The sequence below is a fragment of the Artibeus jamaicensis genome, unplaced genomic scaffold (genome assembly GCF_021234435.1).
Source record: "Artibeus jamaicensis isolate MK-2021 breed Jamaican fruit bat unplaced genomic scaffold, CSHL_Jam_final contig_519, whole genome shotgun sequence".
NCBI classification, from domain to species: Eukaryota; Metazoa; Chordata; class Mammalia; order Chiroptera; family Phyllostomidae; genus Artibeus; species Artibeus jamaicensis.
In genome coordinates, this window is record NW_026521871.1 from 2327003 (window position 1) to 2354091 (window position 27089).

General features: G+C 39.4%; 1 protein-coding gene across 6 annotated transcripts in view; it reads right to left on the minus strand.

Annotated features, from left to right (window-relative positions):
- ATXN7 (ataxin 7) overlaps positions 1-27089 on the minus strand; it is a 151750-nt gene that overhangs the window by 98163 nt on the left and 26498 nt on the right. For 4 of the 6 annotated variants that reach the window (XM_053669354.1, XM_037136126.2, XM_053669355.1 and 1 more), the window contains exons 2-4: positions 15201-15299; positions 883-1194; positions 594-662 (exon numbers count right to left, since the gene is read on the minus strand). In XM_053669354.1, coding sequence (XP_053525329.1) covers positions 594-662; positions 883-1183 — 370 coding nt within the window. In that variant the 5' untranslated portion in view covers positions 1184-1194; positions 15201-15299. Of the gene's footprint in view, positions 1-593; positions 663-882; positions 1195-1533; positions 1666-15200; positions 15300-27089 lie in introns of those variants that run through there. The other 2 variants (XM_037136127.2, XM_053669353.1) reach the window with 2 other exon arrangements.

The window sequence follows — 27089 nt, forward strand, 5'->3', positions numbered from 1 at the left end:
AGAGGCTTATTTCACCATATGCCGCCTGCCCCCCCCACCCCCAATCTTGGCAGCTCACAAAAATCTGACTAACTGCTCCTTGGGTATGATGATCCCGTTGCACCTTTGTAACTTAAATTCCATAAAAGTAAGAGTGCAGAAGTAGAGTGTCATCTTTCCTAAAGTTTAAAATTCATTTTGACTTCCACCAGAAAAATTCAGGTGGCAAGGTTTCCTTCCCAGAGCCCCCTGAAGCATTTGTGGAAATGCTTTCAGAAGCGGAGAATCCCTTCCTTCACTGGTGTTTCTCCATAAGGGGCCAGACCTGAACTCACTGCAGGTGGCCAGTGATCATCAATGAGTACGCAGGCTGCACTGGGCCAGGCCTCCTCTGAAGGGTTCCAGAATGCTCCCCATCATGAGAAGACCCCCTACCCACCAAACCAGATTTTCCAAAAGCTCTATCCGTCCCTCCGCTTCTTTCTCCTCCTCTGGCAGCATCCTCGAGTGGCAGGAAGGAATGGGTAACGTGGGCCAGAGTCCTTTGCCCAGGTGAAGCCGGCAAGGAAACTTCCCTGAGGCTTGTACAAATTCCTTCAGTGGCCTGGACTCACCTTCACGACAGAGCCCCATGACTTCGCGGTTTTTCCCAAACTCCTTGAAACTTTCATCCAATTCCGACCCTAGGAGATACACACATACAGGAAGGGGGGAGAGGCAGGTCAGTGGCTGTGAGTGTGACGTGGGCTCACGCACACATGGAGTAGGTGCGGGCACCTCTGCCCTACCCAACAGTGTGATAGTATCTCGGACCCGAGGGGGCTGGTCACAAGATGGGGGAGGGGTGGAGCCGGGCCAGAAAACAGGGGGGAGCGGGGGGAAAAGGAGGGTGTGGACACTCACCATCCTTCCCAGGAAGTTTGGAAGCCTCGACCCACAGATTCCACGACTGTCCCAGCATCGTTTGGGGACTGGGCAAAGGCCTGCGCTCTCCGACGGTCGCCATTGCGGCAGCCGAGGAGGAGGCGGTGCTGGGGCCGCTGTCCTCCGGCCGTGGGCGCCGCGGCGGCGTCGGCTGCTGCCGCTGGGGCGGCTGCTGCAGCGGCTGCAGTTGGTGTTGAAGCCGGGCGGCCGCTGCTGCGCCCGCCGCCGCTGCCACTCGGCGCGGCTCCCCCCTGACGTCATCTACGGCCCGCTCCGACATTCTTTCCGCTCCTACAATGTAACAAAAAAGGGGGAAAAGAGTCGCTATGGGGGCTGCTTTTAAGGAAGCGCCGCGAGTTCCGGCGGCGTGCGCGGCCCACAGGCCGGGTGGGGTGCGCTGACAGCGCCCTCCAGCAGCCCAGTCCGCCTCCTCCAGGGCTACCCCTCCCGCCCAGGACTCAAAGTCCGCTGCGCGGGCTCGCTTTCGCTTTCGACTCCCGTGGCCCCTCGGGGGAGGGGACGAGACACCGGCGGCCTCTGCCGCCGGACCGGCAGGGAGGCCAGCATCTGTAGCAGCGCCCACCCCTCGCCCTACCACCGCTGCCTTTGGCCGGGAGGCCAGAAACACACCCCTGGCCCTGGGCTGCCCAGCCTGAGGCTACTCGCATCCCCAGCTCGGGCCCTGTGGCCCCGCTCCTTCCTTCCGTCTGCGCGTCCGTCCAAGCGGCGGCACCCAGCCGGCTCCCTTAAGTGGAGGCGCCTCCCGCCGCCTCCTCCCCCTCGTCGGTCCCTCCCTCTCAGCTTGCTCCTGTGAAGTTTGCACGTCAAGCCCCCGGAGTGGAGCCACAGCGAAGTCGGAAAGGCAGCCACCTATGCAGGAGCCGAGAGGCTGACCCCAGGGCACCGCTGAGTGTTGTGGCCGTTGGACCCTCTCGCACAGGGGCCTCAGGGACTGGTGCAGGGGGCACTAAACTGTCCGCTCACAGGGCCGCACAGCTGTCCAAAAAACAAACAAACATGAATGGGAAGCCACCACAGGGCGTCTGGCGTACAGGAAACCACTGGCAGTCAAGGAAATGTAGCCCAGGTGAGATTCAAGGTATGTCTGCTGGAGGTCCACCACTGGAAGTGGCAGTGTGCGCCTGGGGGACGTGAAGTTCTTGTCCAGCAAAGAGGAGACCATGAACTCAGAGAGAGAGAGAGAGAGAGAGAGAAGGAGGGAAGGAGGAAGAGGGGCAGGCATGAATCCGTTGACATGTTTTGGAGACACTACCCAAAACTTCTCTATTTTCTCTTCTATTGCTCCTGGAAGTGATTCCTTCACTCCCCAAATTAAAAAATAAATAAATAAATCTTGCCATTTTAAAATCGAATTCATTTTTAATTCTAGTTAATATAGTCTCTCCCTCTTTGCTTAGGGCCGGAACCCAGGGCTTAGAAAACCACAGTGCACAGCATTCCTAGAAAATGTGTTTAGAAAATACGGTTTTCTGTCAGATTTAGTTCACTAAATTAAGCACTGACCCACAACATTTTGAACCCCTCCCAACCACACACGCAGAGCCCAAAGCTTTTGCTTCAGTGATAAGATGCTGAAAGGCTACTTAATAAATTAGAGCATGTGAAGATGTGAAAATCTGAAGCCTGAGACAAAGATTTTGATCATGTTTCACAAAGCAGTAATATCAGCACTCCTGTGACACGTGTGTCTTGGTTGCTTGCTCACAGGTACTTTCCTTAGGTACAAAGAAAGCAGGTTTATTCATGTTTTTTATCTAGGACATCTGACGTGATAGAGGTGGCCAACTTCTCTGCTAAAGAAAAATAGTCCAACTTGCAGAAACATAAAAATGTTTAAATAAAACTTAATAAAGAAATGTTATTGCATGTAAATTCTACAGAGTGCTCTTGCGGAATGGATTTTAAATTTTAGGTTCAAAATTTGAAAGCTTTAGAAAAAATATATGAATTTTTAAATTTTAAACATATTTAGAAGTGTGTGCAATTTTTTTCTGGATTGCATGCAAACCTAAGTTTCAAAAAGTTAAACTATGGATGTTTCCTGTTCTTACCCAAGAAGTAGTAAAAACAAATTAACCAAACAAAGTAGAAACAATTGAAATTATTCAGAATCATTTCTAAAGCTTTAACCTAGTAAGAGCACCAATGAGAAAAATGCATGGGTAAAACATATAATTTCCCTTGGTAACAACAGGGTTCCTAACTCTTAACACAGGACCTCAATCTTAGATGGCCCCTTTGCAGACTTTAAATTTTTCGTTCTTACCAAATACTGAAAAACTGTGTAATTACATAAAAGCATCCAACTTCTCTGTTTTCTTAAAGTACAGAGTTTATGTGTTGCTTTGAATTTTGTAATTCCATACAAGATAATTGAAAATACGAACTTTAATGGCATTTGGAGTTACCACTAAAAGGGAAAGCTTAAGTCCACCCAACTATATGGACAAGATCCATGAAGTTGATCTCCTGAGGACAGCCCTTTTGAACCCTCAGAGGACAGGGTGAGAAGGAAAATAAGGGGAAGGCTGGCAAACATGCAGTACATTCCCACTTCCTCAAGATACTGCTTAATTTCCCCCTTTTTAAATGCAAAAAATACTTCAAGATTCACTAATACAACTTCTAGCCAATGGGGGTCAATACGGTGATTTGTTTAATACTTCAACTTCTGTCCTTATTCCAACTTGCTACCTTTTTTTCCCTTCAATTTTGATTGGTTTAGCAAAGAAAAAATAGGGCTTAAAATGAAAAAAATACTAAGTATCCTGTTAGCATTATGACAATTACTAAGAGAAATTACTAATAGTAGTTATCAATTATTAAGCACCTATTAGCACTGTCATTGGTACCTACTGCATTGTCTCGATATTCACAATTGTGTAAGGTAGAAGTTGTATTACTTAGAATTGACAGATAATGAGGAAATTGAGGAAAATGAGGGAGAGCTCTGGAGCAAGTCCCTAGCAACTCCAGCAAGTCCCTGGAGCAAGTCCCTACTTCTGGGTTCATAGAGTGGCTCTTCCACTTGTAAGCTGTGTCACCTGAACAAGTTATCTAACTTACGTCCACCATAGTTTAAAAGGGAGTTAAGAGCCAGACTTCTGGGAATAACATGAAAAGATTCATGGAAACTACTTTGTATAACATTTAACACAAAATAACACTATAAGTGTCCTATATCAAACCAAGCAATTCAGATCAATTCTTATCTGAGAAATTTATTGCCATGTAAATGAAGATGTGGGGACCAAGAGAATGGCAGGCAATTCCCCACAATCTCTTCAGCTACAGTTAATGCATTTTACCACACTCTCTTCAGACGTAAGTCCTAACCCTTCTGGATCAGGCAGTTTCTAATATCCATAGTTGGTATGGGTTTCCCAAATATTCAAATGAGTCACCAACAAAAGTCAAAACTGCCAGCTGAGAAAGTACAGTGCTCTGATATTCAATTTGGGTAACATATTAAAGGAGTTCCATACACAAAGGGTACTATAAACAAGGTCTATAAACAAGAGTATAACAGAAACTCAAGCATTAGGTCTTACCTACCTAGAAGGCCATAATAAAGAAAGGATGACCTCTTACCTAGTACCCCTCTTCTACACTAAAAAATATTTTTAAAATAACCCAGTACAGTTTATATTCATGTAGTGTAATTATTTTAATATAGCAGTGTGCCTTACATACAATCCATCAATCTGTTCTCCCGTCAGTGCACTTCTAATGATGTTATGTAACTGAGGATCTTTAGGATCTGCAGATAAGCAGTATGTTTTATAATGAGGACTCAAGTTGTCAAATGGGTCTGGATTTCCTACCACATAGTAGGCACTCTGCTAGCTAGGCACCAGTGTAAACACAATATAGTAATTTTGCTGAGGACATGAGATGAGTAAGAAGTAGCGAAAAAACATTTAATTCATCAAAATGCTCTTATGGAAAAAGCTGTAGTAACTACCAATTAGATTGTTTGTGGCTTAAGAACCAGGCTGTCAGAAGTGAAACTCTGCCAAGTCCTGAGCATTTCATCCCTTCCAGGGATGTATTTAAAATATGGCCTTACTTCACCATCCAAATTTAGGGATGTTCCCAATAGGTGCCAAGGGTAATAAGGTCTCTCTTAACAAGAATGATTCTTTGCACAACAGGTTCACTTGTAAAATGCTTGTTCAAATGCCAAAGGCATCAATAAGTGGGGGGGGGGGGAGTTGATCATCCCAGTTTTTAAATCCAGTTTAATGTAAAGTGGCTGAAACTTTCCAAAAATTTTCTAAGATGCAAGACCCCACACAACCTGCCTTTCTATTTAGAAAAAAACACTGGTCCCAATACAACATTTTAATAAACTTGAAAACAAGCAACCAAAGTATATTTATCTGTGCAAATTTCAGGGTTGGTAACAGATTCTTCATTATCAACCCCAAAGGACTGCCTTCATGAGTAACAAGAAACTCAGATCCACTGAAATAGAAAGTGTTGGCTTTGGTTTCTTTATTTCCTCCTAAAATTGGCTGAGCCTGTGCTCCTATCCTTTCTCCCTCCTCTGACAATATCTCTCTCTTTCATTTTCTCTTTTTCAGACAGAGCCAGGACTCTATTCTGCATATCAGGTATGGCAGGCAAGGCCCCACCTTAACTGTGCTCTCTCTAGTGAAATACTGTACCTTCCTTACATACTGTCATGAATAACTGTTCCACTAGGGGGAGAACAGTGGAAGGAAATTAAATTTATCAGCTCAGTGGCTGGAATTGCTGAAAAGTGAAAAATTAGAAATAATATAAAGAACTGCAAAAGTGGAGATTTAAAGATGAGGGTAATTATCTTTTTAAAGACTTAGACTGTCCACATATTACTTCTACACACTGTATCATTTGCCAAGAAGTTCAAAGCTTTGAATTTTTAGTTTGTTTTCTTAATCATATGTGTGTAGCTACATACAAATTCTCCCAAAGAAACTTTAACTAGTGATAAAAACTTTTAAAGAGAAAAATTAAAAAATACACACATACAAGGTAGTAAATTGTAACTTTAAACTGAATAATACCCAAATGTTTCTAGGAATTTAACAATGACCTGTACTTTATTAATTACTGACAAGGTTGATTTAAAATCTTCACCTAAAGACTTCAGGTAAAGTAGTAGTTTAAAAAAGAGAGAGAGAGAGAGAGAGAGAAAGGATTTAATAATAGAGAAGGAATGGAAAAGTTGGACGAACATTTAGCTATAAAAAGATGCTGACTGTTTAGAGTTCCAGAGTACTGCCTCATATATAATAAAATGCAAAATTAAACACACTGTTAAAAATAATTTCCTATGTCACCTTTGTATTAATACAACTATCACTGAAGTGACTAAATAACTGGCCCCTGATGGGCCCAACAGTTAATTGAAAGCATGGGTTCTAGAGCCAATCTGCCCAGGTTGAATCCCAATACTACCTACCACTTAATGGCTGTGTAACTCTGGAAATCACTTAACCTCTCTGTGCCTGTTTCCTCATCTATAAAATGAGGTATCTACTTTATGATAGTATTATTAAAGTTAAAGGTACAAAACACCCTTATAAGTGTTAGCTATTATTAGTGCCATGCCTATCATATAGTGAGTCCCAATTCTAATCTATCCATGTTAAACTATCAGATCAGTCTTGCAGAATGAAGCATGGCTTTACTTATGTTAGCCCTTGCTCTAACACTTTTAAGGGCTCCCCACTAACCAATGAATTTAATAAAAACTTCTCTTCTAGCACTCAGGGAGTGTGAGTGTTCCAGGTTCAACTCATCACATCTAAGTTTCCCATCTAGCAAGCACTCTACAGTCCAGCCAAAATGAGCAGTTCATAGTTTCAAACATGTTTCCTCCTCTAGATCCCAGCTCTCCAGTCTTTGTTTGTACAGGTAACTCCATCTATAATACTTTCCTTCCCTTGGCTGAAACCCTACTGCTCAATCAAGTACCCCTGCAAATTCCACTTCGTTAAGAACATCTTTCCTGATACCTTACACTAAGCACAGGGGAACTCATCCCCGCCCCTAAATCATAGGACTTCATGAATTGGGTTTAAGAGTACACACTCTGAAATCAAGGTGGCAATGAGATATATGCTTATTCCTCCAGGAATCAATAGTTTGCATTTCTAACATAAAGGTGTCATTTGGAGCTTAGAACTCACCTCCCCACAAATCATTAGATCTGTGTTTGTCAGGTCCCCAACCTGGTCCACAGAATTAAGTTAGGGCTGAACTCTTGACCAACAGTGCAGGCATGCTGGCACAAAAGGAAAGCAGCAGCATCACTGATCTTTCCTCTCCCTTTCCTCAGTAAAATCCCAACTCTAAGTAAAGTCATAGATCTGGCAAACAACACCACCCCAACTTTTTCACATTCTTTATGTGCATCTTGATTCAGTAGTCCATCTGGGTTTGTACTGCTTTCCAAAGGATACACTATCCCACAAAGGTTTGTATCCCCTTTCCACCTCTCAAATAAAACCTTCCTTTTCTTGGTAGAGATAAACAGCATGTGGATTTAACTGTTTTTCACTAACATGTGAATGAATGATGAATGAATACAGTTCCCTGTTACCAATACCCAACCCAAACATACATTGTCCCATATAAAAGAGGAGACCTTAACCCAAATCACTTTCTGCATGATCCATAAACTTTTCTTCCCAGAAATACATAATTACTACACTCTCATTTCAAATGGCACCATCTATGACTCAAGGCAAAATTTCTGGCCTTTTATTTTAATCCATTCAATATATATTAACCTCTCTTTTGATCACATAAAATCTCCAGGACCCAGACCCCAATCCTCTTCCCTACTGTGCACAAATTTCTTTACTTTCTTCTCCACATCCTCTTCCCCACCAAACTGCTTTAAGTCAGCGATTTTCAATGTTTTTCATCTCATGGCACACATAAACTAATTACTAAAATATTTCAGCACACCAAAAATATATTTTTTGGCTGATCTCACAAAATATAGGTATAATTTTGATGCATTCACACTAACGGCTATTACTGTATTGGCTGTTGTCATTTTTTTTAATTTGACACTCTAAGGGAAAAGGGGTCAGTGCCCCTACTGAATAGTCAGGTATTGCATGTTTTAAAAATTCTTGTAGCACACCATTTGGAAATCACTGCTTTAAGTGAAGGAACTTCAGGGGCAGAAAAGGTGAACTGAAACAATATGGCCACAGATAAGAAATCTTTACTACTTTCCAGAGTTTCTTGCCCTTCTCCACTTCAGTAAACGGGTATTTTCACAAAGCATTAGTTTCTAAATGATTTCTGGGGGCAATGGCAACAAAGCGGCAATCACAAGTGTGTGGTTAGTAGGCTATAGTCCAGTTTACCAGGTATTTCTTTAAGAACAAAGCCAAATAGGGATTTTTTGATAAATTGGGCTATTAAACTTTTGTACTTCAAATAATACCTTCAAGAAAGTGAAAAGACAACCCATAGAATGGAGAAAATTTGTACAAATTATATATCTGATAAGGAACTTGTATTCAGAATGTATAAAGAACTATTACAAATAATCCAATTTTCAAAATGGACAAAAGATCTCAATACATACTCCTCCAAAGAAAACAATACAAATGACCAATGAGCAAATGAAAAGGTGCTCAATATCATGTTAGTAGAGAAATGCAAATCGAAAGCACAATGAGATACTACTACATACCCACTATGATCACTATGAAGAACACAAAACCAAAAAAAACAAAAACAGAAAATGACAAGTGTTAATAAGGATGTGGAAGAAAAGAAATCCTTGTACATTGCTGGTAGGAATGCAAAATGGTACAACCCTGTGGAAAACAGTTTAGCAGTTCCTCAAAAGGTTAAATCTAGTATGTTCCAACAATTCCACTTCTAGGTAAATTCAAAAGAATTGAAAGCAGGGACTGAAAGAGATACTTGCATACAATGTTAATAAGAGCATTATTCACAATAGCCAAAAAGTAAAAACAACCCAAGTGTCCATCAACTGATGAATAAATAAAATGTGGTATATTTACACAGTGACACATGATTTGGTCACTAAAAGGAATGCTACAACATGGATGAACCTCAATAACAAGCCAAGTAAAAGAAGCCAGACACAATAGGCCATATATTATATGATTCCATTCATATGAAATATCCAGAATAGGCAAATCCATTGAAACAGAAAGCAGATTAGTAGCTTCCAGCATCTGGCTAGAGGGCAGGGTGAAGAGTGACTGACTATTTAATGGAAACGGGGTCTCCTCTGGGAATTATGAACATATTTTGGACCTAGATAGAGGCAATGGTTGAGCAACATTATGAATACACTAAAAACTATTAAATGGGCAAATCTGGGATATTTGAATTATATCCCAATAAGGCTATTGTTTTTTTAAGCAAACATTAAAACCTGAAAAATTTCACACAAGATTACAGATTGACTTCTTTTGAAAAACCTCTATAATCTCACACCATTGTTCACAGGGTCCCTCATGACAATAATTACTTGCAACTGAAGCTGGTCCTGGAGCCCATCTCTGGCACTGCCTAGCTCTGGCCATGTTTCATCCCTGCCTCATTTAAGCTTCTCTGTAAAACGAGGACCTTAACGCTATCTACCTCATCAGGTTATTATGTGGAGTCAGTGAATTAAAATGTTTAGAAAAAGCACATGGTAAATGTTAGTTACTTTTATATATTATGACATATCCTCTTTGTATAGAGGTAAATGGCCCCTTCCTTCCTTCCTTCCTTCCTTCCTTCCTTCCTTCCTTCCTTCCTTCCTTCCTTCCTTCCTTCCTTCCTTCCTTCCTTCCTTCTACAAATGGAAGTATATCATATAATGTAGAAAGAAGTGGAAAGGCAGACAAGATTTCCAAAAATATTTAAAAAAAATTGTTTTTATAGAGAAGGGCGGGAGGGAGAAAAAGAGGGAGAGAAACTTCCATATGCAAGAGAATCACTGATCAGTTACTTCCTGTGTACCCCCAACCTGGGCTCTGGCATGAGACCCAGGCATGTGCCCTAAGGGGATTAAAACTGCAGCCTTTCGGTTTGAGGGATGATGCCCAACCCACTAAGCCACACCAGTTCTGGCAAGATACAATTTTTTAAAAAGCAACATGGAAATGCTATGCATAGTAGATGCCTATTTATGTGAAAAAGAAATAATGATAAGCTATACATAGAAAACAGTCTAGGTAACTTGGATTTATGGGAAGCAGGAAGTTAAAGAGTGTAATTAAAGGGGCTGTTTTATCAACATGTTTATGTAATATTTAAATTTTTCTAGCTGTATTGAAATATCATTGACATATAATATTGTATAAATTTAAAGTATACAATGTGATGGTTTTATATAAATATATATAAATGTGGTCAATTTATATATATATATAAAATCATCACATTGTATACTTTATATATATATATATATAAAATCAGTTGACATATCCATCACCTCACACATCACCTAATTTTATTTTTAATGACAAACTCTTAGGAACTATAATAAGGATGTTTTAATTTTATTTTATTATTTAGAGGTCTTTTGGCTAAGATGGAGGCATAGATAGATACATTCTTCCTCCTCACACAACCACAAGAATAACACATTTAAAGATAAAAAACAGCCGGAACTGCCAGAAAATTGAACTGTATGGAAGTCTGACAACCAAGGAGTTAAAGAAGAAACATTATTTACATAGGTAGAAGGGATGGAGATGAGTAGCTGGGGAGGAAAGGACACACAGCAAGACTGTGGCTGGAGGACCAGGCAGTGGCACAATTGCATATAGATAAACAAGAAGAACAACTGGGGAGCAAGACAGATTGTGCAACCCAGGTTTCCAATGCAGGGAAATAAAAATCTCAAAACCTCTGAATGAAAAAACCTGGGTGGGTTGTGGTGGTGTGAGAAACTGCCAGCCTCACAGAAGAGTTTGTTGGAGAGACCCACAGGATACCAGAATGTACATACACCCACCCACCCAGGGAATCAGCACCAGAAGGGCCCAATATGCATGTGGGTAATGGGGAAAGTGACTGAAAGCAGCCTAAGAGCCAAGGAAACATCACTGTTCCCTCTTGAATCCCTCTCCCACATACAGTACCACAATGCAGCAATGTGGGTTGCTCCACCCTGGTAAACACCTAAGGCTTTGCCCCTTACTGCATAACAGGCTTGCCAAGACAAAAAACTATGGCCCAAGTAAAAGAACAGATCAAAGCTCCAGAAAAAATACGACTAAGCAATGAAGATATAGCCAACCTATCAGATGCACAGTTCAAAACAATGATAATCAGGATGCTCACAGAAATGGTTGAATATAACTACAAAATGGAGGAAAAAGTAGAGGCAACACAAAGTAAAATGAAGAAAAATGTAAAGGGAACCAATAGTGAAGGGAAGGAAACCAGAACTCAGATCAACAATCTGGAGCAGAACAAATAAACATCCAACCAGAACAGAATGAAGAAGTAAGAATACAAAAATATGAGGAGAGGCTTAGGAACTTCCAGGACAACATTAAACATTCCAACATCCAAATCATATGGGTGCCAGAAGGAGAAGAAGAGCAAGAAGTAGAAAACTTATTTGAAAATATAATGAAGGAGAAATTCCCTAATCTGGCAAAGGAAATAGACTTCCAGGAAGTCCTGGGAGCTCAGAGAGTCCCAAAGAAGTTGGACCCAAGGAAGCACACACCAAGCCATATCATAATGACATTACCCATGATTAAAGATAAGGAATATCAAAAAAGCAAGAGAAGCCCTGGCTGGTGTAGCTCAGTAGATTGAGCGCAGACCTGTGAACCAGAGGATCCGCAGTTCAATTCCCAGTCAGGGCACATGCCTGGGTTGCAAGCCAGTTCCCTGCGGGACAGTTCCCAGCAGGGGACACACTAGAGGCAACCATACATTGATGTTTCTCTCCCTCTCTCCTTCCCCTCTAAAGATAGACAGATAGATAGATATTTAAATATTACAAAAAAAAAAAAGCAAGAGAAAAGGAAAGATTTACCTGCAAAGGAGTACCCATCAGACTGTCAGCTGATTTCTCAAAAGAAACCTTGCAGGCAAGAAGGGGCTGGAAAGAAGTATTCCAAGTCATGAAAGGCAAGGACCTACATCTAAGATTACTCTCTACCCAGCAAAGCTATCATCTGGAATGGGGTAGATAAAGTACTTCCCAGATAAGATCAAGTTACTTATTTAAGAAAAAGATGATCAAAATTATGAACAGTAAAATGACAACAAACTCACAACTATCAACAACTGAACCTAAAAACAAAAACAAACTAAGCAAACAACTAGAACAGGAATAGAATCACAGAAATGGAGATCTAATGGAGAGTTGTCAGTGGGGAGGAGAGGGGAGAAAGGAAGAAAAGGTACAGGGAATAAGGAGCATAAAAGGTAGGTACAAAATAGAGAGGGGGAAGTTAAGAATAGTATAGGAAATAGAGAAGCCAAAGAACTTATATGTATGATCCCTGGACATGAACTAAAAGGGAGGAGGGGATGAGGGTGGAAGGGGTCGTGCAGGGCAGAGAGGAATAAAGGGGGGAAATAGGGCAACTGTAATAGCATAATCAATAAAATATATTTTTTTTTAAAAAGGAAGAGTTCAAAAGGAGCAAGACACGTCCTGCTCACCAATGCAGAATAACAAGCACAGGACATAGCACTGGCTGAGTGGGAACAGGACTGCTTAGCAGAGGTGATGACATCCTTATCCTTTAGTGGGTTTTGACCTCAAAACTGGCCTTAGTTTTTACGCCTCTTTTTGATGCTCAACACAGAAAATTGTTTAAAAACCAGGGGCCAATTTGACTCCCTTTGAAACCCAGAGGCTGGGATTCCTAAGGCACCAACCACCCTTCAGTTTCCTTCTTCCTTATGAAATACACATACACTGCTGTATTTTACTGCTGCCAACTGACACTCTAAACTCCTTGGTCTGGCAGTCAACACCTTTCACTGTTTTTCATGTACAATGCTAAGATCTTACCTTTTCAAAATATTCTACACTGACCATTTTTATTTAAAATTGTAAGTCTCACCCCTCATCAGCACGGTTGACTTTCCCTTCCAAGTGGTAACTGGGCCAACCCTTCCCAGATCAGAGGAGATCTGGCAGTTCAGCATGGATTGACTTGACAGCCCTCCTGACTTTCCTAACCCTGACATGCTATTTCTAACCAGTTACCATCATCTCGTATAATGAATAATGTATTTATTTATTGCATTTGCTATCTATTATCTGTTCCTTTCCATTAAAAAGGTAAGTGCCACAATGGCAGGGACTTTTCGTCCCTTTGATTTACTAATTAATTCCCAGTGCCTAGAAGAGCACAGTATGTAAGTAAGTATGCAATAACTATTTGTTGAATGGATACTGGGTTTACAAGGAGATAGTACTGAAAAGAGGCTGCCACTTTAGGTTGGTTATGAATTTGATAGTTTCTCAGTTCCACCTGCCCCATTTCATTTCTCTGTTTGGCTGGTCCCTGCAGACTAGAGTTCAGGACGCTTCTTTTGTCCCTGCCTCTTGCCAGTGACTTCTAGGTATCATATTAATCTTTTCATCAGAATAGTACTCAAAAAACAAACAAAAAAACCCAGATATAATAAATGCAATCTGTGAAATCACCCATTATTCTCCTCTTTTCGTCCTCAGATGATCTCCTTGCACATAGTAAAAACTCGATAAATAGTTATGGACTAAAGTGCTCCTTTGGCATTTCTGTCATATGTTTCCTCCCTCCATCCCCGCAAAATCTCACCATTGCCAGTTGCTGACCACCATGTAGGAAAGCCCTGCTTCTCTCTTCTCTGGTATCTTCCAGACATACCACAATAAATGTCATCCTTTGTGATGACTTGGATGATCACTGAAGGGCACCTATGCATTGCTGCCCTATCAGCTTTAGGCCAGAAAATTCTAAGGGCCTATTTTAGGGTTGGCCACTTCAGAGCTACCCAGTACTGTTATTCTAAACACCTAACCAGAACTGCCACATCTTTCCTGAAGTTCCTGTTTCTGCCTGGTAACAGTAAAAATATTATCTTTGTAGGTAAAATGTTCAAGTTGTTCAAAATGTTTCTAACTCTGCTACAGTTGCCTAAAACCTGATGGAAGCATTACATTTGTTACCTAAAGTAAACATCAATTTCAGAGGCTAAAAAGCTTTTGATCTTTCCTATTTGGATTCTGTTCAGTTTTATCTTTCAATAACTCATCTTAAATCTCATCTTAACATTTAAGCCCCACAGTGCTTTTAGGAGATGGGAGCATGAGTCTTTTTTTTTTTTTTTAAATAAAAATTCATCCAGGAAAAGGATCATTTGATTTGACAGCTCTGCACCTGGCACCATACTACACAGCTGGCCCAGGATAGCTAATTGCCCTTGTGTATGTGGGGGTGTGACAGAATGATACTAGGGAGAGGGGAGTCAGAGAGGCTTCACTGGGCAGGATTTCTACAAATGAGGTCTTTGTAACTTCATGAGGTGGTTCATATAATTGAAAGCTTTATGTTATTTTTCACCACTGTCCATAAAATTTAAAATAGGAAAAAAATTTTTAAATCCATGGGACAAAAGAAATTCCTACAAGAATTTTTCCTTTTTCATATGATGTGAAACTTAACCTTCCCTTCTCCCCAAACAGTAAATGCACAATGGCAAATGCATAGTAAAAAACAACTAGTGGTGGCCTCTATTCTTGTAAAGATGTGGGACTGCTCACGAGCACAGAGCCATCTGGCAGCTGGGCAAAGGCAATGGGCCCAGAAAGTGAATCTAAAGAACGCCTGCCTGTTTTGTAATTTGTAGAGAATCTTCCCAGCCCTGAGTAACTAGGTCTATGTTGCTTGTGGAGAAAAGAAAGGAGCTGGGGAAAGCAAAACTGGACAGAAACACAAGAGCATTATCTTTGGACTTCCTAAGAAAAAAATGAATATGAATTTATTGGGGGGGTGGCTATCCTACTTCCAAAGTCTTCCTGTAATTTTTAAAAATGGGGGCGGGGGTTGGACAGTATGTAGTAGTTTTTGTTTTGACAAACACGTAATAATACTATACTCTCAAATTTACTATCATTTCATGTTAGCAAAATCACATTCAGAGTTATGCTTAAAATTTGAAAACTTACTCAGATACCTTAAACTTAAAAACCATCATCCTTTGGTAAAACTTGCTCTGTTATATTCCGAAGCACCCCGTTTTTTCAGCTATGCTATGCTGGAACAGCCAGTTACCTTTTCTTTGGAGGGCAGGCCAAAACTCCTGATCAGTTTACCAGTGGATCTTCATCTGCTGTGAATGTGGAAGTGCCTTCTTCTTAATTCTGTTCAAATCTACAGAGAAAAGGGGCAAAGGGATGAAACAACAGGTAAAGCTAACTAGAAATCTACAATCTCATTAGTTCAGATGTTCCAAAATTATTATATGTGCTACGAAATGTCAAAGTGTTAAAATCTGAGGCACTTTATCAATTTTATAACAAATGTAATTCAGGTTTTTTTACAATGAACTTAATTGGCTATATTTACAATAAACTAAGAACAAATGACTATTCATGTTGACTAATACATAGAGAAGGCTCCTGGAGCTTAAAGTCATTGTGCATAACTTGCCACTAATGAGTTTTCAATTAATTTGTAAAATGGCTATTCAGAAAAACTGCTCCTATGAAACCTGTCAGAATCACAGATTTAAAAACACACACACACATTGATGAGATTATTATTTGGAGAGCTCACTCTGTCCTTTATCATCTAACAGTTTATAAAAGCAATTCATAATACCACAAACAGGAAACAAAAACTCAAACCATCTTCCTAAAAAGCACAAGAAAACTGTGTTTCATTACCTATGTATTTTTGTGCATATGTGTGCATGTACATTTCAAGTAGAATGTGGCTACTATTCAAATTATTGTAATTTGGGGTGGCTCACTGAGTTAAGGAGTCAAGGAACTGGAAATTAGCAAACCAGAGTTAGAAATTTAACTGGTTTTCATGTCTGACTCGCAGAAGAAGAGAACAACAAATATGGGCAATGACAGAGCTATGAAGCAGATGCTGAAGCATAAAGCAAAAGGCAGCCTGACATCGCATGAAAAATTCACCAGAAACATACTTCTCTTCCTACAATCTCATTGGCTACCACCAAGGTCACATGACAGGATTATTGCTTTGATCAACTTTTACTTATTTTCATGACTGAGATAATAAGTCAAATATTTCTATGGTGAGATATTAGAAAAACATCTTGGAAAGTTAGTACCTGAAACTCTATGCCATGTTTTAAACATTACTCTTAATTATCTTTATTGGCTTTTAAGTTATTCCTGTATCATATCCTTCTACTCTCTTTTTTTTAGACAGTTTCAGTTTTATTCACCCACAAAATGTTATTCAGTGATGTAATCACTCGGTAAAGTGATCATTCCTACAATTGTTATAAGCCAGGTGCTCTCTTCCCCAGATTTATAGTTCCTTCCCAGTGCTCCATCTTCCAAAATTTTCCTGATTTTCATTTTAGTGTTTCTTTCCTGCCTTCTTTTCAGTAAAACCCACTATCTTGTTTAACATGTCTGTCCTGAGCCAAACTTCATTTCTTTGCATCCTAAATACTGAAGGCAAAAATCACTCAAAGGAAGCTACAAATTACCAGAGAGAAGACAGCTAACAAAGATGTTATATGTTAGAGATAACCATTCACCTCACTAGTGGTGATTCCTTCAAAGTACACTTGAGGTGCAGGTGGAACAAAACCAGCATCAGATTAGACTGTGTGCTTGATCTTATTTCACTGGGTCAAGCTATTTTTCAGTTTTCCATCAGGACATTCCAACTATGTCTCCAAAGTATCCAAGGAAGCCGTCAGATTTTAGATGCTATCAAATTTCTCCCAAGATAGTACTTATCATAAACTCATTTTTCCAGTCCACATACCTTAAAAATGTTTTAAAGGAAACCCTATTCTTAGAGGAAAATGGTAGTGGCAGTTACTAAAAATAAGCACTTAAAAATAGTAACTTCTCTACTTAGAAGAGGGGTCAAAAATCTTTTTTTCATAGGGGAAAAAACTATCATATGTTTATATATATTCTCTTATTTTATCTTCACAGTGATGCTACTCAAAAGAGCAGTTATTATAATCTCCATTCTGCTAGTGAACAAGCAGATTAAGAGCAGTCATAATTTGCTCAAGATTACCCAGCAAATAAATGATTTGAAATTGGAACTAGGATGGAAGTCTTTGGTGCTATTTAGTACCCTTTCCAGTATATCAAACTGCCTAAACAACAACATTTTGTTTTGCCAAGAGAAAGAGAAATAGTTTAAAATGTAGACTGGGGAACACTTTCTAAGAATAGAAACAAAATTTGATAGCTTTTATTTATTCACTACCTACTATGTAACCAGCATTCAATAAATACAAAATTTTTAAAGATTTATCTTAAATGACAGAAGTGAGACATAACAAGGGGGGAAAAGGACCTAACTTGAACGTTCTCCAGTCATGAAAGGATAAATTTAATTTATTTTCTCTTTATTTTTTGAGGGCAGGAGAGTGAGATAGGAGATGTTGCCACTCTCTGAGTTAACTAGCCCATGGTGACTCTTTTTCTTAGCACTATGTAATTCTCAACTCTGTGCCAAGTCATATTTATTCTATGGGAGTCCCAACTGCTCCCATGTTAGCCAAAGTTGGACACATGACCCAAAGTGAAATTCAACTTGTTTCTCTTGAAACTAAAAATTAGAATGAAGAGGTCTCTTCTGTTCTAGGCTGCAAGTACTCCCGTGTGTTCTCAGTCTACAGGAAAGAACCAGTGGGCAAAGAGAAAAGAATAAACATGCTGCTCAAAGTGAAAGGGACCTAAGAGGCCACCTAACCCTACAGAAGAGAATGGAAAACAGTTTCTGCTTGGCACTCTTGGTCTTTCCTGTCCCAAGTCAAGTCCCCAGAGACCCAAGCACTTCTTCCCTAGACTTTCAAGAATTCCCTGGACCTGAAGGGAAGTTGGCCCCCTCTTCTGAGCTTAAATCTTTTCCAATTGATTTCTGATAACTGCAATTATAATAATCTTGCTCAAGACAGTTAAAACTTTTGTACTAAAAAAATAAAGGGGCTGATATCACTAGAATTTTTAATAAAAGAAGATTCAGTGCCCAAAGGTTCAGAAAAATCCTCTCATTACCTTTAAACAAAGAAAAGCCCATACTGTTTCATGGGCAGCATTCTATCAACTTTTACAGAGAAAATGACTTATTTTACAGAGTAACACCTCTAAGTCCTTTTAAAACTCTGAGACCCTTGTTGCAATTTAAGGCATAATCTGAAATATTCTTGTTATACAGTAGAGTCTGTAAAAATTAAGCAAAAACCTACTAGTGATGATAAAGAAAAAAAACAGGCTAAACTGAGCAGTCTTGTTTTGAAGCACAACAATACAAATTTTCTTTTTATTTCACAAACTTTCTTAAATTCTAGGCAAACCATGGAGATGTAATGTGAGAATGGTACCCTGGGTGCTTAGGGAGGGATGATAAGGAAGAGAGAAGTCTAGAGAGGCAGGCCCTACAAGGAGGGCAACACAAGTTTTGACTTGATTCTGTCTTCTAAGTTAGAGGCTGAGGGAAAGCTAACTCCTATCTTTCCATTCTATGTGTGAAAAAAACTGAAAACTAAGGGAAGTTCACACAAGCTGGTCTCTTTATTTAATCAAACGTGTTAAGTGTGTGTTCCCTGACAGGTACCGTGCCTGGCACTGGAATCAGCAGTACATCCAGCTTAGACACCTAACTCCTTATGCTATGCATTTCTCTCCACTCTTTGACCCTCACTGCATACAGAAAATCCAGAGGCCTACAACAGTTTACTTTTTTGTCTCTTTGGTGATCTTAGGGAAAAAGAAAAAAATGTTACTAATATTTAAAAGGTGTTAAGATTTACATAAAATGTTATGTTCCCATTTTCTCTTAGAATGTCCAAAAATCTGTTTAGGGACAACGGGGTGATGCTGCGTCCTGTGAAGCCTCTTGTCATTTCTTTCTAAGGCACCCACTTTTCTGAGTTACTTATTTTCTTGCCAGGCCTGTCTCCTATAGGCAGTCAAGCTTGTGACTCTGAACCTATGTTGTTTTCCTAAGTTTATTCTCCCAGATGAAAAACCACAAATGAAAATTTTTTTTTCTTTTTATTGATTCTAGAGACTGGGAGAGTCTAAATACTGATGTGAGAGAGACACTGATCAATTGCCAAGTGCATGCCCACAACCTGGGACCTGGCCCACAACCCAGGTGTGTGCCTGATGAACCGACAGCTTTGCAATTTGCAGGATGATGCCCAACGAACTGAGCCACACAAGCCAGGGTGAAAACCCACAAATTTTAAAAGCAGGTTACATGTCAGTGGTAGGGATAGTCTACAGAAATCTGAATTCATGAGATCCCCAGTATACTCCCAGTCCTCCTACCCAAATCCTACTTTGCTTTTACTCTGCTCAGCTTTTTTTCTGGCCAAGCAAATTTCAGAATGAACCTCTATTTCCCATGCAAACTTTCTTTTTCAGTCATGCTACTGGGTATTCCCCTCTTTGAAGCTCAGCTGGAGATTTTGCAATTAATGAACAACAGGTACTGCTCTCAAGGTCACTCCACTGAATACCAAATGAGAGTTTGAAAACAACTGGTAAAGAAGGAGATGAAACCACTTACCAGGAAGAACTATAACACCTCTGGACTAAGTGTCATTATTTTAGCCCCTGTGGGCAGTCTTGGACTTTGCGACCCTATTTGAATCTCCTCGCAGTCTTAACATTTTTAAAGGAGCTTCCATTTTCTGACAGCTTCTACATATCTGTACATACCCACAGCTCTCTTAGATCCAAAGGGTTCCATACTACCATCCCGCACCCCCTTCACTATTTAAGGTCTCACAGCTCTCCCATCTCCCAGGCTTCACTGAGGTTAACTGGTCTCTTTTTCCTTTTAGTTCAGGGATCAGCAAACCATTTCTCTACCAATTGTGCCTACAACACACTATTTCACCATTAGCCAAACAAAGAACCAAAGATAAAATAAAAGTCCCAGTACTTCTCAATTTGTCTCCATGCTGAAATCCTTGGTCAATTAAGTAAATTTTCAGGTTGATTTACAAAAGCACATGACAAAAACAGTAGTAGCAGCTGATATTTACTAAGCACTTATTATGTGCCTATCATCTCACTTAATCCTCTCAGGTTTGTGATACAGGAACTATTACTACACACCTTTAACAAAAGAAAACTGAGGCTTGTGAGATAAGGCCAATAAGGGGCAGAAGCGGGACAGTGCAGACCTGGGCTTAAAATCATTTCTTCCACTGTCAGCCACAGCAATCCCTACCTCTATTCCTCCACAACTACTGTTTTCACTACCTAAAACTCCTTTCATTCCACCTTGTAAGTAACTCCAGCCTTGAAAACCTTACTCAGATGATCTCTTCAGATCAACACCTATCACCTAAAATAGATTTCTTAGAGGCCATGTTTATAAAATTTCATTTCATTCTTGTATCCCCAGATCCTGACATTCTAAGTGTTAACATATGCCTACTGAATAGAATTGAATTAAGTGGAACCACAGGCTTTGACAGCTATGTCCACTAAGGTTAACATATGCCTGGGGAGGGATGTTCATGTCTTGCTAAGGACTTGCAATTAGGTCTGAGCAATAACTAGCTGTTCTGGTGTTTATTCTCAGTTATCCAGCCAAGCTCACCTACAAACCTCAACTCTGAGGAAGGAGAAGAAGGGGTAAGAGGTAAATTAAAGTGCAGTTCTCTTGTCCTCTTAATAGGGTAATGAAGTCTGTCAAGTTGACTGAGGGGAGAGAAGCCTGGGGGGGGGCGGGTACAGAAGTCTTCTCCTTCAATATTGTACAAGGGGAACATTAATCTCCTACTGGCCTGGAGTTACAGAATTCTAAAATTCATATAAATACCCTCAGCTGAATCATTCTTTGCTAGTCTAAGGTGATCCTTTTAAAAAAAGATGTCAAATAAATGAACTGCTAGTAAGCATTCCCCTCTAGGGCCATATTTATTAATAAGACTACCAATAATAACAACTTACTTCCTGAGTATTTACTTTGGGCTAGACTCTGTGTACAGAACTTTACATGCACTATCTTGTTTAATCTTCGACCCAACTCTATGACGAACCTTTGTAAGTGAGGAAATGGAGGGCTATAGTAGTTAAATGACTTACAGTAAAGGCAGTGGCTAGTGGATTAAATGTGTCATTTGATGAATAATGTTTGCAGCATTGAAAAAAACACTCTGGACTTATGGCCAGGATGGAGGTGTAGGTAGTAGATACACTTTGCCCCCTCGCACAACCAAAAGAAGGACAACAGCAAATTTAAAAACAAAAAATAACCACAACTGCCAGAAAATTGAACTGTATGGAAGTCTGACAACAAAGGAGTTAAAGCAGAAACATTCATCCAGACCCATTGGAGAGGCAGAGACGGGCAACCCTGGGCAGAAAGGACCTGCAGCAAGGTGGCAGCTGGCAAACCAGGCAAGGTGGTGGCTGGCAAACCAGGCGATTCCACATTTGGGCTTGGATAAACCGGATGGAACAACTGGAGAGCAAGACAGATTGCGTAACCCAGGATTCCAACCCAGGGTTCCGACACAGGGAAATAAAGCCTAAAAACCTCTGACTAAAAAAACCTGTGTGGGTTGAGGCAGGAGGAAAAACTCCCAGCCTCACAGGAGAGTTCCTTGGAGAGATTCAGAGTCCTAGAACATACACAAACCCACCCTCTAATGAAACAGCACCAGAAGGGCCCAAATTTGCTGGTGGGTAGCAGAGGAAGTGACTGAAAGCTGGCCAAGAGCTGAGCAAGCAGCATAGTTCCCTCTCGGACCCCTCACCCACATACAGCCCCACAACTGCAACAATGTGGGTTGCCTGTCCTGGCAAATTCCTAAGACTCCACCCCTTACTACATAACAGGTGTGCTAAGACAAAGATATAAGGCTCAAATAAAAGGACAGAGCAAAACTACAGAAAAGGAACTAAGTGACAAGGAGATAGCCAACTTATTAGATGCAGAGTTCAACACACTGGTAATCAGGAAGCTCACAGAAAGGACTGAGTACAGCTGCAAAATAAAGGAAGAAGTGAAGGCTATGCAAAGTGAAATAAGGCTCAATATGCAGGGAACCAACAGTGAAGTAAGGAAACCAGGAGTCAGATAAACAATCTGGAGAAGGAAGAAGTAAACATTCAACCAGAACAGAATGAAGAAACAAGAATTCAAAAACATGAGGAGAAGACCCTAGCTGGTGTAGCTCAGTGGATTGAGTGTGGGCCTGCAAACCAAAGGACTGCAGTTGGATTCCCAGTCAGGGCACATGCCTGGGTTGCAAGCCAGTTCCCAGCGGGGGATGCATGAGAGGCAACCATACATTGATATTTCTCTCCCTCTCTCCTTCCCTTCCCCTCTAACAATAAATAAATAAAATCTTAAACACACACACACACACACACACACACACACACACACACACACACGGAGAGGCTTAGGAACCTCCAGGACATCTTTAAATGTTCCAACATCCAAATCATAGGGGTGGCAGAAGGAGAAGAGGAAGATCAAGAAATTGAAAACTTATTTGAAAAAATAACAAAGAAGAACTTCCCCAATCTGGCAAAGGAAAAGAACTTCCAGGAAGCTCAGAGAGTCCCAAAGAAGTTGGACCCAAGAAGGCATACAGAAAGGCACATCATCATTAAGGTACCCAAGATTAAAGAGGAGAGAATCTTAAAAGCAGCAAGAGAAAAGGAGAGAGTTACCTCCAAAGGAGTTCCCATAAGACTATCAGCTAATTTCTCAAAAGAAACCTTACAGGCAAGAAGGAGCTGGAAAGAAGTATTCCAAGTCACAAAAGGCAAGGACCTACATCCAAGATTACGCTATCCAGCAAAAGTTATCATTTAGTATGGAACGGCAGATAAAGCACTTCCCAGATAAGGTCAAGTTGAAGAAGTTCATCATCACCAAGCCCTTATTACATGAAATTTAAAGGGATTTATTTAAGAAAAAGAAGATCAAAAATACAAAAGTAAAATGACAACAAACTCATAACTATCAACAACTGAATCTGAAAAACAAAAATGAACTAAGCAAATAACTAGAACAGGAACAGATTCACAGAAATAGAGATCACATGGAGGGTTATCAGTGGGGCAAGGGAAGGGAGATAATGGGGGAAAAGGTACAGGGAATAAGATGCATAAATGGTAGGTACGAAATAAATAAGGGGAGGTTAAGAATAGTATGGGAAATGGAGAAGCCAAAGAACTTGTATGTATGACCCATGGACATGAACTAAGCAGGGGGAAAGCTGAAGGGGGGAGTACAGGTCAGAGAGGAATAAAGGGGAGAAAAAAAATGGGACAACTGAATAGCACAATCAATAAAATATATTAAAAATAGAGATAAAAACTTATAAAAAATTCTTCTACCCCACCTTTTTAAATAACACCAATTAAAGGCAGGCTGGGTAACCTATTACAAATTTCACTTCTCTAAAAGATTCAAGAAAAAAACCTCTCCTCTTCCATTAAGCCTTTCTAAATATTATTTGTGATAGAGATTGTCATTGCTCACCTATATCCACATCCTTATCTTCCAGAGCACATAATTAGACTAAATTTTCCAGTATTCATTGCAGTGAGGCATAGCTTATGTGATGGAGTCCTAAATTGTGAACGGAAAGGTTGGCTACCATTTCTAGACCTGGCCCATGCAAACCTCATTGTCTTCATCTTCAGTCTCTCTGCTGGTCAAAAAGAGAGGGCTTCAACCACTTAGAGGTGGACAGAGCTACAAAATTTCACTCCTGAATGACTGAGTGAAGTAAGTGTCCGTAACAATCCACTCTGAACTATGACTTGACTGAGAAATAAACGTGTATTGTGTTAAGCTACTGAGGTTTTGTGTAGCAAGAGCAGTCAGCCTACCCCAATACAGTACTATTGTTGCTCCAATTACCATAAGAATTTTCATCATCAATAGCACAGCTAAAACTTATTAAAGGTGTAGTAAGTAACAGGCATTATGTTAAGTCTTTACATATATCTTTTATTCATTTCTCATTATGAGATACGTATTACCAAATTTTGCAGGTGAGAAAAATTAAGGATCAGAGATCAATAACTGTTTCCTACTCTGAACATTTATAGCTCTTATAATATGAAATACTTGATAATTAATTATGGGTTGCCTTTTTATACACATAGCATTGACAGGTTAAGCAGTTTTCATTCTTGTAGTTAGATGATTTTTCTTGTAATTTGTTTTCCTCAACTGTATAGAAAACTATTTTAAAAAGGGGTAGGCCTTACGTCTCTTGATTCTGTATTATTCACACATTGCCTCATGAACAAACAAATTAACAAATGTTTTGAAACTTACTATACATATTACATATTTTTAAAATTATACTATATATGTCTGTGTATATATGTATATATATGTGTGTGTGTATATATATACATGTATATGTGTATATATATATATATAAATAAAAAGATACATTGTGTTTTCAGCAATAGACCTTTTAAATAAACCTATCAAGAAAATTGGCCTATTTGTTAAGTTACTTAGTACTTAGAGTGCTGTTTATTTCAGATCCATGACTTAATGAGTATTATTAGTGCAATTTTTCAATACTGTAATTACATGTATGAGTATACACATAAACACTTAGAACAGTGTCTAAGAGATATCTGGTTGCCAATAAATATAATCATATGGTGCTTGAATAAAACAAAGATGATCAATAGAAAGCTGTTAAGCCCATAAGTAGAAGCTGATTTTAATTACAAAGAATATATTCCTATCTGAAAGGAAAACCATCTAAAACAGAGGTGTCAAACTAACTCTCACCAGGGGCCACATCAGCTTCGTGGTTGCCCTTTAAGGGCCGAAATAATTTTAGGACTATATAAATGTAACTAACTCCTTAACTGTTAAGGTGTTGAAATTACATTTGGCCCTTTGAAGGCCACCACAAGGCTGATGTGGCCCCAGGTGAAAATGAGTTTGACACCCCTGAAAAATGTAGGAGCCAGAGCCAAATGAAGACCAACCGCCAATCACACAGTTATAAGATGATCCCATTCATAAGAATCTGTCCTGACATAATCTCCAGGAACATACATTCTGGGCAAGCATAGGAGCCAGGCCTCAAACCCCCTCCTTCACTGCTAGTGAAGTGCAGAATGGTGCTGTGGGATTCAGTTCTGTAGGTCTGGCCACATGGGATTTCCTAGAGCCCTAATATCATTATTTGTAGCCAAACACGAACACGCCCTCCTACGGCTCCTGGAGTGTTTTTTATATTTTGTTAGAAAACAACACATTGGCATCTGAGAAAGATTTGTTCCTTCTGAGGCTGTGTGTTCCCAATCCTCTTCTACCCACAGGGCTCCATATTCTACTCTCAAGACATTCAAAGAATTTGATAAACAGGCTAGAGACACTGGCTTTCATATGGTGACATTTTATAATGATCACATATAACAATTCTGTGATACAATCTTTACATTAACTAATTAATGTAAATATTTCAATTGCTGTTCATTTAAATATGTTCCAAAAGTCTTTCTTCTTTGAAGAGTTCTTTTACTTTATTTGGTATACTTTAGTACACATTTAGACATTCATATTCAGTAATCAATTGTAATACCTACTTCATTGATGGGCTTTTCCTGAGGTAATTTTCCCTTTAACTTCATGGTATCAGCCTTCACAACAAGCAATAAGGTAAATGCTATAATCAGATATTATATCAGCACATACAACTTTATTGGCTGTTCAAATATAGCAACATAGAATACAGAACACTCAAGCTAGAAAACCATAGGTGTGACAATTAGTGAATCAAACTCTGGATAAAAACTTCTTTGAAAAAAATATTCTTTAAAAATGTTTAACATAGTTTTTTAAAGTAAAGTTCTTTGTTAAATGCTGAACAAAAAAGCCAATCTCAAAAAATCACATCTATGTAACATTCTCCAAATGACAAAATTACAGAGTTGGAGAACAGATTAGTAGCTGCCAGGAATTAGGGGCTGTGAGGATAACAAGAATGACTGTGCCCTGTACTCGCATCACCGGTTGTAGGTGCACATATTCTCTCCCCTCCCCCCCCTCTAAAGATAAATAAATAAAATCTTAAAAAAAAAAAAAAAAGAATGACTGTGACTGCATAGGGTTAGCAAGGGGGAGACTTCTGCAGTGATGGAATAGTTCTCTATCTTGATTATGGTAGTGGTTACTAGAATCTACACAGGATAAAATGACATAAAATTACATATTTTCTGCCAATATCAATTTCCCGATTTTGATATTGTACTATACTTAGGTAAGATATAATCAATGGGAGAAACTAGAGAGTAACCAGGACCTCTTTGTACTATCTTTGCAACTCCCCATGAATCTACAATTAATTCAAAATAAAAAGTTAAAATTACCTAAAAATACATTGTATTATACACATATTTTACAGAATAATGTATTCAGTTAAATAATACCCAAAACTTCATAAATAAATGTTCTGACTTTCCATTTTGTACAGATGAATTACCAATTATCTTGACATAGGCAAGAGAGTGGAAATGGAGTAGAGCACAGTAGGTACTGCAGTCACGATGCTTACTGTTCATGGCCACGTCAGCCACAGGGACCACACTAGCAGCCAATATCTGAATGTCTTACAAAGGCAGGGAGCATACAATGTATACAAATAAAAACATGTATTTAGAGACTTCTTATTCTTAAAATCGCTAAGATTTAGCCATTAAAAATGGAGAACAATGGGACAGCATTTCTAAAACATAACTGAGAAATAAAAACATATTTTGTGATTTCTATATGCTAATCAAGATTCCATTGAGTATATAATTACATATAATTAGGAAAATATATTAATTAGATCTATATGACTACCAAAAAGGGTTCTTTTTTTTAAATGTACATATGGCAACAGTTTCTAGAATCCATTTCTCTGGGTAAATTAATATAAACTGCTGCAATATGCCAATAATAAATAAGAGACAAAAAAATTCTAGA